Source organism: Hordeum vulgare, chromosome 7H (assembly GCF_904849725.1).
Source record: "Hordeum vulgare subsp. vulgare chromosome 7H, MorexV3_pseudomolecules_assembly, whole genome shotgun sequence".
NCBI classification, from domain to species: domain Eukaryota; kingdom Viridiplantae; phylum Streptophyta; class Magnoliopsida; order Poales; family Poaceae; genus Hordeum; species Hordeum vulgare.
In genome coordinates, this window is record NC_058524.1 from 622,979,416 (window position 1) to 622,991,537 (window position 12,122).

The window sequence follows — 12,122 nt, forward strand, 5'->3', positions numbered from 1 at the left end:
AAAAGTTGCATGTCAAGTCAGCGGACGCCCGCGCGGCCGCATGCGGCGGCCGACGCACCGGCCAGAAGCGTTTCCTATAGAATAACTACCATTTCACGAACAAACAAAGAAGTTTTCTTCATGGCCAAAAAAGATAAAAAAGAAATGGGGCGTTGCGAGAATTGAACTCACGACCTCTCGCACTCACCAAACAAACAAAACAGTTTTCTTGACAGCCATTTCACAAACAAACAAAAAAGTTTCCTTCGCAACGGACGAAAAAAAAAATGGGGCGTTGCGAGAATCGAACTCGCGACCTCTCGCACCCAAAGCGAGAATCATACCACTAGACCAAACGCCCAACTGGTTGATTAAGAACGTTAATCACCCTACTAATTGTTTAGTGTTACTACTCAATTAGAATTTCTCTCGTCTGCTTCTAGTGTCACGTGAACTTGCTAGTAGCCACAATATTGACAGGGTAGTAGTGAATGGGTGAACTATATGCTGTAATTCTAGTGCAACTGAAAGCTGTAGTAAGTGTTAGATATTGCTGCTTGTCTTTGCTCTGGCTATCTCCCAGTCCATGGCCTCTGTAGTAATCCAGAATTCTTGATCCATACATGATTAACTGCATCACACAAAAAACAGTGTACATTGATTTCTTCTTCTGAAACAAATGAACGGACAATCATATTATTTGTATTTGCACTAGCATTGGGCGATGTAGAGGAGCAGAAGGGTTTAGGGTGCGAGACGGCGGTGCTGGTGGAGTTCTGGGTGCCATGCATGGTGCGGTCCCTGCCAAGGCCTATGTTGGTACACTGAGATGTCTGAGGGTCGACACTGATGAGAACCAGGAGGTGGGGACAAGGTGCGACATCAGGAGCATCCCCACCATCCTCATCTTCAAGGATTGCAAGAGGAGGAAGGAGACGGTCATCGGCACGATTGCAGACATGGCCTTGGCCGCCACAGTCTACACGTTCTTGTAAGAATTTTGCCAGGAGACTATCAGACTGCCGATGCTTTCATGCATTTTGTAATATCAAACTGAGTTTGCAATTTGCATAAGCACATGATTGGTTTGCTCTCATTGCTTCTGGCTCGATTATCAAGCCTATAAGATGGTTGGGCTGTATGCATGTTGCTTACTTTGTACAGCTCTGGTGGTGACTGTACCTAGTACATATGTAATGAGCAATTCTAATTCTTTGTTCTTCAATGCCCAAGAGCCTCTTTTGCTCAAAAAATATTATACAAGATTTTTTTCAGAAGGATTTCTTAGAACTGCATTATGCGGAATTTCCTTCATAATTAACTCAGTCATGTTGAATCAATTAGTTAGAATCCGGCAAATCACTAAAGTTTTGTGGCTGAGTGGTTAGATGGACTCCTAAAAGCACTATTGTAACTTACATGTGGCGATGCTCGGGAGAGAGTCGAATGGCTCCTGGAGAAACAGTACATCCGTAAGAAATACTTAGGCCCTGATTGGATTGTTGTTTTTCAGCGCTTTACACCTGTAAAAGATACAGACCTCGTTCCGTCATTTTCTTTCTCAGTTGAAAATCACATTTTTTGATAAGGGGCACTTTAGTACTTAAAATGTTTAAGTATTAGTTGAAAATCACATACAACAGGTGAGATACACATGTAAGATAGATACCGGTGTAGAAAGATACACCAATTAGAAACGGAGCCTTAAAGATGTTGAACGTTTATAGGAAATTATTGCAATGAATGTTCTATGTGCTGGAAAGCAAATATTTTGTGATGGGGAAATAATAAATTTAGAGCACTAATTTGTTTTCAACACAAGACACAATTCCTTTTTCCCGTGAAATTTACGTGCACATAAAGGACTAGGACATTTACATGTCTAATTTCTTCCCGAATTTTGTGACATTATTGTTGTTTGGTTCTCGTTGCACCTCTAAATTTCATACACCCATCGCCCCGACATGCTCATATATTTCACGCACGAATTAACAATCAAATAAACTTTGGTCACTGTACCAACCGACTAGTCGCTTTGCAAGGGATAATGGGTGGATGCCTAGACAATTTGACACATGCCTCCCCCCCCCCCCCCCCCCCCCCCGACAGGAATGGATCACCGTAACTGTGGCGATTGGTTCAGTTCTTCACTCAAATGGGGATTGTGCAGTGGCCGCGAGCAGGTTATGACATATATGGGTGTTTTTTTACATGGTGGTGCTCCAGCTTTATTCTCCTCCATGGTTAATACATTACTAGAAGGGCAGTGTATGACTTATGTTTTTGAGGTTGTACATGTTTTATTTTTATGTGGTAATTTTTTTGATGTTGCAAAAATTATTTACGTGTTAGCTAGTTCGGCATGTGGGAGATACAATGGAGTGTGATTTTTTGTCAGATATGCTACTCCTACGGACACACTCTACAGAATCATGGTTACCGATGGATTTGTCAATTTATGTTCAGAGATTAGGGAAAGACCGGGCTAACAGTTAAAATCGGGGAAGTGATTGATGGAAAAATGTTTGGTATGACTAATATGTAGCGAATCGTTCTCGAGTGTATCATTTCTATTGTGGTGTTTGGTTGGATATTTTTGAACGTGTGATTGAAGGACGTCTTTTAATTAATACAAATACATGAGAAGGTTATTTACGTTGTTGGACGCGTGTGTTATGTGGGTGCTAAACATGTCATTGGCGACACTTTCGTTTTGTCAACCAAGGTCACACCACTTAGTTACTTACCAAGGGACACATTCATCAAGAGATCTCACCATGTAGCCCGGGTCAACGACCCAATCAATTGTGTATCCAATCCAAATTGAAGACCTTAATTGAATGAGGGAGCTTTAAAATGCGCGAGCCGAACGAAGTTAAAGATTTCATTGTCACAACAAAGAATTGGCCGAGTCACAATCAAGGCATTAGAATTATAAACCTCAATCAAAGGAGAAACCTCTAAAATTAGAGAGCATGGTGTATTAAAAAATGAATAAGAGAGATCCTTGAAATTGTTGATTCGATCAAAATTGAATGGCCTAATTCTATGTTGGAGACCTCAGTTGATTGTGAGGCCTTAAAAACTAGGGAGCTTAGTGTTATAGAGGATGCTCAATCTTTTAAAAAATATAAAGTTTTTCTCATAGACTTGGAGAAAATAACACACCACTAACATGCGATTTATACAAATCCATGGAGTAAGTACTCTTCTTCAAATATGAATCTAGTGACTTACTAATAGGCCACTACTCCTTGCCTTAAACAAACAAAATACAACATAATTTTGAAATGGAGGGGGTTATATGATTTTTTTATTATTGGATAATACATATTGTAAATGAATACAAATGTATGTGGAGAATCGAGTTTGGGGATAGCTAGTGGAGCTGGAGTGTAACGACCAAACCTCGAAGGATTTGAGTCTCTGTGCTTTACTGTGCTAGTCCCTGGATCAACTCGCTAGCACACACAGTATAGATGAAAACCAGATATAGCAAGTGCATCATTTATAATAACGCATGATCCAGATTTATAAAATATAACAATCTGCATAGCACTTAGCTAGCTTTATTCTAATAAACAGCGGAAAAGTAGCAGAATAATAACGATGAGTCCCATCATAGCCCACTGGCGATGTTGAGTGAAGACTCGCGACCCTAACGGTACCTTACTCCTCATCTGAATATAGGTCAATACTTTGAATGTATTGGCAAGTTACACAGGAAAAGAAATTTAACAGACCTACATGTATATGCATAGTATAACAAAAGAAAGACTGATGTTTATTTTGCAGAAAGCTGATTTTATCCTCATAGCTACCTAGTAGTCAAGTTTTAATTTATTTGCTACAATACTCACATATGGTTGAATTGGCATCTCCAACTCCAACCTATCATCATTATTAAGTTTCCCATCAAGTTTTATTAAGTGTGTCATCTGTCAAGATCATCCAACAACTGTAATGGCCTAGCTGCTCAAAATTGTCCATAACCGGGGACACGGCTAATCATGATTAGTTTATACACTCTGCAGAGGTTAGTACGCTGTACCCACTGGACCCAACCCGAAGATTGAGACGAAGTCTTTCAGAAGCAGTCACCTAGTCCCACAGGAGGCCCATCCCACCTATCATAGCTACATCAGCTGGCACATCCGGGTAAGGTTTCCACGACTGATCAACTAAGCCAGAGCACATAATAGCCAGTGGTCGCACAAGGAAGCTACTAGTCACTAAGTCTGTCTGATCTTTTTGAACCTGGGCGGCATTCCACTTACATTCAGAGGGTAGAAACCATGATGTTCTTGAAACCACCCAGCAATACCATATCCGCCTAGAGGTGTATTATATCCTGAATTACTACTCAATTTATTTTGTAGTAACCCTCACATAATCTCAATGAATACAGGAACCAATCCCCGTCTACATAGCATAGCAAAACTACAAATACCACGATCTTCAATGACGAGGGGATATAGCTTAATAGCATAGCAATGATAATCTTCCTATACATGCATAAATTTTCATAGGGTGGTATAATACTACATGCATAGAAAAATAATAGGTAAAGGATGATCAACATGTAACTTGCCTTGATTCTGGTTCAGAAAGTCACACTCCTGACAATAGTTTGCGTCGTACTCCGCACAATCTACACGTTGCAAACAATCACACCAATCAATCACCACAATCACATAACACCAAATAAAATCATCGGCAATAAAACAACTTGTTTAAAACCAAAGCATAAATAGCATGGCAGCAGGTATAAAATCATCTACATGCTGATACGATGACAACGCAAAAAGAATCAACTAAACCGGGTGATCGGTTTGCAAAATATGGCCTCCGGTAGGTTTAAAATAATCTGTTTTAACAAAAAAAAATTAATTTTCGTAAAACTGAAAACTACTGGTTCTAACATGTTCTACTCATCAATACGAGATCACAGGAAAAAGAATTTCCTGAATCGGAGTTACGAGTAAAAAGATAAACGCGTTTCAAAATTATACCGAGAATCTGACAGAGCTAAAACAGATTAAAAACAGATTGAATTTCGTCCTGAAGCTGTTCATCAGGGTCTGATGAATCGCTCGTGCGTGCGTTCTCACCACGAACAGCGGGGAAAAACGGAACCGTCTCGGTGTGGCTCCTCCGATGGTGCTCCGGTGGCGGTCGAACGGACTCCGGTGACGGCGGCTCCGCGAACTCCGACGAACACGAACGAACTCGGACGTACGGACGGACGAAGTCCGGTGGACGGTGTGGTGCTCCGGCGATGACGAAGTTGCGGGTCAGCTCCTAGTGATGCTACGTGGTGTACCTCGAAATCGGGCAGGAGAAAGAATTCGGAAGCAGGGTCTCGGGCTCGTGGAGCTTTTGTCCTCGCGAGGAGGAGTCCACCTCTGTCTCGGTACCTGGGAGAAGACCGGCTCGGTCTGGGGCTGGGCACGTGGGGCAAGAAAAAAAAATGAAACGCTGGCTGCTGGATGGTGCTGGCTCGCTTGGAGCACGTGGGGCAGGAGCCTTGGGCTCGGTCCTGGAGCCTGGCTCGTGCTGGTGCTCCTTGCTGGCTCGTTAGAGCAACCTGGTACGTTGGCCTCTAGTCAACGCTAGGAGCCCTGGTTGCTGGCCTCGCTGCATGTGCGCTGGGGCGCTGGCTCGGCCTGGCCAGCTGGTGTTTTTTTTTAAATAAAACCCTGAAAATAAATTTAAAATAATATATGTTTTTTTAAAGAAAAACAAACAGAGAAAAAATAATAATAATGATATATGTATACAAAAGTATATACATATATATATAAAAAAATATACGCATATAGTAATATATATATACATATAGATATATAGATACATATATTAAAGTCTAATATGGATATATATATAAGTATAAAATAAATATCTTAATAAATACTAAAGGAAACCTAGTTCCACCTAATGCAAATTTTTGAAAATAGCTTTAATGCAATAGACCACGCAAAAAGCATTTAAAAACTTAACTAAAAATAATTTCGGACATTATAAAAATTTGCAAAACCAAGTCAGTAACTCCAAATAATATTCGAAACGTTATGCACTTTAATTCGACAGGGGAGAAGTCATATTATCTCCACTCCAATAAATTGCCCGGAATTGCATAGTGAATAGAATTCTCAGAAGAGCAAATAATGCATAGAAAAATATGAGATGCATATGAATGATCTATTAACATTCGAATATAAGAAAATTGGGATGTTACATGGAGAGAATAAAAATGGAGGAGTTCTAGCGGGAATGGATGCATTGGAATCCCTCAGTCCCCGGATCGGAATGGGAGTGAAACTACCCGTTCGTTGTCATTGGGGTGGGGTGTTGCCTCTTGGAACGACGCCTTTGCCAACAACAATGAGGCAAGGGTGCGCGTAGGCGACATATGCTGGCGATAGGTAGCCGGCATCGGAGAGTCGGTCAAGTTGGCCTTGCGCCACCGTGTAGAGCTTTCACTTTCCTTGGTGAAAGACGCCACCTTGGGCGCCGAACGCCTTGCCCGTGTTGACTGGCTTCTGCTGCTGACGGCCGCCAGCCATGTTGGGATGGTAGGGCGGTGCTCCACTAAAAGCTTGGGTGTATGCAGGAGGTCGAAGTGTCAAGAACAGGATGACTGCGTCATGTGGTAGTAAATATGTCTCGCTCATGGCCACCCCCTCCCCCTCTCTCTTTTTATAGGGGGGAAATGCACAACGATGGCACTATAACTGCACCATGCGGTAGTAATTAATCCTGAGTTTTTCATGTTTATGCGTTAATTATGCACCGGAATCCAGTGGTAAACCATTAATTTCGTGTGTATTGATACACACTATCCCTCTTGATGGTACTCCCTCCGTCCGAAAATACTTGTCCTAAAAATGCATATAATGAATGTATCTATAATTAAAATAAGTCTAGATACATTCATCTCTAGGACAAGTATTTCCGGACGGATGTAGTACTAGACAGCAGTGGGCCCTAGACCCAGGTCTGCGCGTCAGATTGATCGTTAGCTAGGTCAAGGATGCCAGGTGGGCCCATGGAAGGAACGGTCTGTGTTGTTAGAATCAGACCGGATAATCATTACTGAAGTGCGCGGGAACTCTTCACGCCAATGGGCTGGCTACACGGGAAATATTTCGGTGCGAAACTTGGCTCAAAATTCGTTCAATACTTATCCAAGATCGAGGTGGTGTTGGTCACCTCGGATTTAGTCCGACGTCAAGACTTGACTGCACGGGCCGGATGCATTCGTTGAGCCAGTTTCAAGACCGGTGACCGAGATAGACGAGCAGTTCGGTTGAGCCGAGGTGATCTCACCTTAAAGAGCGGTTCAGGGGATACTGGTGCATGGTCTACCGGCTAAGGAGAATCTCACCAAGTCGGCTTGCGACTGGTGGTCGATCCGTCCTTGGCCACTTCAAGAAGCTCATGACGGTTACAAAGAAACTGCAGAAGACTTGTTGTCACTCAAGACGTTGGATCTGTGTAGGACTTTGCCTCCCAAGTATACTATATAAACCGAGTAGCTAGGCCCGTTGACATAATTAAGTTGCAATCTCGTTCTTTTACCTGAGTTGTACTCTGTACACACCTGAACGCAATATACACAAGCATGACATATATTATCTTATCTTTGGAGAGCCTGAACCTGGGTAAACCATGGGTCTCTATTACTATGGCTTCAAGACATCTAACTTACAATTCCCTGCCCAAAGATCTACCGGTTTTAGCTCTGTCACACTACCCAGGTCTCCACGACACCCCATCTGCACCGCCAAGGCCACTCAGTAGCGCCATGCCACACGCGATGCTAGGAACCAGCCGTCACGCCGACATTGACCAAATCGAGGCGGAGCCACCATGTGTGTGGGCATCCCCTGACACGGGAGACGGAGGAGTGCCCCCGTTTCGTCATAGGACACATGGGCTTAGCTCGGCAGCGTCTTCCGACGACAATCGAAAGGAGAGAAGGGAGACCGGAGGCGCTGGCGGCTAGGGTTTGGAGACACTCCCGTGTCAGCTGCAGGGGAGGCGGGTGCATGGGCCTCGTTCATTCTACTTACGGCATATATGGCTGTTATTTTACATGGTGGTGCTCCTTCGCTTTATTTTCCTACGAGATTAATATAGTATGCTCGATCTTTTAAAAATACAAGACATATTTTTTAAGACAGACTTTGACAAAATAACACGCCACTAATATGTGATTCATACGATAAGTCACAATGCATATCCATAAAGTAAATACGGTCTCTTCAAACACGAATCTAGTGACAACCATGTTCATGTCACATAACCTCGTGCCAGCAATGAAATTACTACTAATAATAGCCAATGGTCTTGCCTTAAACGAAGAAAATACACCATGAATTTTGAAATGGAGGGGGGTATCTGATTTTGTTTCAAAATAAATATAGTAGATTTTTTATCTTTTTTTTTAATTAAAAAGAGAAAAGTAGGTTTTTTTCCTCCAGCAGAAACGGAAACGGAAAGTAGGCAGCCCCGAGAGAAACCCCAAATCCTCCTACCCACCACGATGCCATCGCCGGCGCCGCCAAGCAGCCCCGATGCCGATGGCGACGCCGCGACCCCGCCGGCGTCGCTGCCGGCCATCGAGTCGCAGGCGGAACTACCGGACCACCTCGTCGAGGACATCCTCATCCGTCTCCCCGCGGCCGTCGACCTCGGCCGCGCATCCATGGCGGCCGCCTCCTTCCACCGCACCATTGCCGGGCACTCCTTCCTCCGCCGATTCCGCGCCCTCCACCCGCCGCCTCTCCTAGGTATACTCACCTACAATTCAGCCCACCACAAAACCCTCTGGCCGTCCTTCCTCCCGGCCCAGCCGCCCCACCCCTCCGCCGCCATAGCCGCCCTCACCCTCGCCGCCGCCGACTTCTCCTGCTCATTCCTACCCTCCCGGGAGCTCTGGAGTCACTGTGACTACCGCGACGGCCGCATCCTCCTCTCCAAGAAGGGCGATTTCCTGGCCAACGTCGCCGTATGCGACCCACTGCACCGGCGCTACCTCCTGCTGCCTGCCATCCCCGACGACCTAGCTGCTCTATCCAGGCAGATGGATGTCACGCACTGTGAACCCTTCCTTGCCCCTGCCGGCGAGGACCAGGGCGGCAATGGGGACGCTCCCTCGGGCTTCAGAGTCATGTGCTTGCGCATGTCCTCAACCAACCTAGTCCTCTTCGTCTTCTCTTGGTCGGGTGCCCGCGCCGGCCAATGGCACACTGTTACATTTGATGGTTGGGGCGCCTTCATGAACTCAGAATGGGTCGTGCTGGGTACATTCCCGGACACTCCGGACACGCGTCGCTATTATGCTCATGGATGCTTCTATTGGGAGATACCTTATCCCTGCAAGTTGCTCGTGTTCGACACGCGCACGGAGGAGTTCTCTTTTGTCAGCCTCCCAGACCGTCGCCGTCAGAACACCTTTGTGGAGGCAACCGATGGAAGGCTTGGGATGTATAGTCGCCGTGTTAGAGATCGCCTCTTGGATGACGGTATGCGAGCTGATGAAAATCACCTCCTCTATGACATTTTGCAAGATAATGGGGATGGTACAAAGTGGTGGAAAAGGGAGGATGTAATCCAGGTGCCCCGCAATTATCGATACAACATCATTGGTGTTGCTGGGGGATACTTACTTCTACATGCGTATCTACACAACCCGGAGTCACCATACGGTAACAACTTCAACTATTATTCAATAGATCGTCAGACTTTGAAGATCGAGCGGTTCCGTGGGTCTAGGCCTGTGTACATCTCACCGGACACCCATCTGTACACCGGTTTCCCGCCATCTTTGTCTCCACCTACTATTTGAATTGAAGGGGTAAGCTTGCTCCTAGTTTTTTCTTGTATTGTTCATGCCATATATAGGGGTCCACATTGCCACGTGATGCAAGTATTAGTTAATTCAACGGTAACATACTTTGTCATTTACTCTATTAGTTAATTCAACGGTAACATACTTTTCCATTTACTAATTTTAGCAAGCAATTCTCAATTAGTTAATTTTAACAACAGCAACACTAGGCGAGACAGGTAGGAGGAGCCCACAAGCGCTGCCGGCGCCAATTCCACGTATGGGGAGGGGAGTGGGTGGCAGACGAGTTAGGGAGGGGTTTGGTTTTCACCGGTGCTGCCCTGGTGGAGTTGCTTTATAATGTTCTATTACGCTGGATTTGGGCATGTAGTGTTTTGTTGGTTGAGCTATATGTGTCCTGAACATTGATAACGCTATCTTGTTCTGGATTTAGTTTCTTACTGTATATTGTTAACCCCTTGCAGTGGCAGCTTGACTGGGTGTTAATGCGGAGGCCTAGCGATACATAGTGGGTAAATTTATTGGTTCTTGAACATTCCAATTGCTCATGCCATTCCTGATTGATTGCATTTACGAGTATCTTTTCTGCATTTCTTTTTAAGTCTAGCCTAAGTTTCTTCCATTGATATGTTAGCCCATTTTTCTCTGACGATTCTTCTTCATTAATATAATGAAAGCAGCCGCTGCTGCTCTTCATAAAAAAAGATAAAATTGTGTCAGAAAAGTGTATCATTCCATTCGCAGCAGCAAGCGCCACCTTTTATGATGAACACTAACACTTTAGACCATCTATTGGGGAGTACTATTGGATTTCTATTGGGCTAGTGAGAGGGTGTGGGACTTACCGTTCAGTTTTCCTAAAAATGTGGTGCTCTCTACCCTACGTTCATTGACATAATACAACCTGGTGTCTTGTGACTTCCATCAAAAGTCAGTGGTCTAGGCCACTTTCCTGGACTTTGAGTTATCCGAGGTAACAATGCATTCATGTATTGCCAGCCATCATTCATGTATGAGTCTGTCATTCTGCTTATAAATAGTGATAATTAAGTTCCTATCTACTAGTAGTACTTTGTTTCTTGTGTGTAGTACTAGTTATAAATCACTTCACGCATGGCTGGAGAGTATTGGTACCTCCTGAGGTTTCAAGTTGGCTTCTTATCATGGCATTGCTGAGTGCTCACTGATTGCGGCATCTTGCTAAATATGGGAAGAAGAATTAGTTCCATCCAGTACAGCCATTTTTGCCTGCATACAGATTATTGATAGGTGAATAGCTGTGAAGTAAAATTGCATTTTGGATGACATTCTGCAAACACCTAGTGTAGATGTTAATCATGTTGCTCATGTAGGATTAGGAAAGAAAGCCAAACCGAGTCCTAGTAGTATTAGGATTCCTAGTCCTTGTCTATTTCCATAGTCCCTTGTGGACGTGTATAAAAGACACCCTAGGGGTGTTGATTGTAACGCCAAGAAAAACGAAAAGCAATACAAAGCAAAGGCTCGACACGGGCCTTTAGCCATCAAATCCATCGATCAGTTTTATTCGTGTCGCTAGTTACGCAAATTCCGTCAAGTAGCCGTCCGAAGCAAGAATCGCGTAGGCACGCCTGTACAGCTGCATACGCACGTTCAAAAGCCAACAATTGGTATCTAGAGCCTCGACGATCTATGATCTACGATGACGGACAGCGACGCTGAGTCGGTCAAGTCCGGCAGCGGCGGTGCCAAGGCGAACAAGAACGGTGACAAGGTGAAGAAGGGCGTCAAGTCAGCAACCAGTGGTGGAGGAACGAGCGGCGCTAACGTCCAGGCGCATCGCAACATCCCCATCCAGTACCCGATGCTCACCGACGCCAACTACGGCGTGTGGGCGGTGAAGATGAAGATTATTCTCCGAACCCTCCGAGTGTGGCAGGCAATCACGGACGACGACGTCGATGACGAGTCCGACGAAGGTGCCATGGCCGCCATAGCCCAGTCCGTGCCGGATTCCGTGCTGATGACATTGGCGGAGTTCGAGACGGCAAGAGAGGCGTGGAACGCACTCAAGGAGATGAGGATCGGAGAAGATCGCGTCACCAAGGCACGGGCACAAGTGCTGAAGCGCCAATTTCACAAGTTGCAGATGGATGAAACTGAATCGGTGAATGACTATGCCATGCGTCTTACTACTTTGGTGGGAGAGATCCACGCACTTGGTGCAAAGCTCGATGAGACCGAGATCGTGGAGAAGTTTTTCAGTTCAGTCACTGATAAATTCACGTACATCATCGGCACGCTCGAG

The 12,122-nt window shown here is 44.9% G+C and overlaps 1 protein-coding gene and 1 non-coding gene across 2 annotated transcripts; one reads left to right on the forward strand and one right to left on the reverse strand.

The window, feature by feature from the left end:
• Nucleotides 1-268: 268 nt before the first annotated feature.
• On the reverse strand, nucleotides 269-340 carry TRNAP-UGG. The gene has a single exon. It is a non-coding gene; the product is annotated as a tRNA-Pro (tRNA).
• An 8,187-nt stretch (nucleotides 341-8,527) lies between these two features.
• Nucleotides 8,528-9,836, forward strand: LOC123409595. Its single transcript, XM_045102451.1, has one exon. The coding sequence runs from the start codon at nucleotides 8,528-8,530 to the stop codon at nucleotides 9,830-9,832; it is 1,305 nt and encodes a 434-aa protein (XP_044958386.1). The 3' UTR covers nucleotides 9,833-9,836.
• The last annotated feature ends 2,286 nt before the right edge of the window (nucleotides 9,837-12,122 follow it).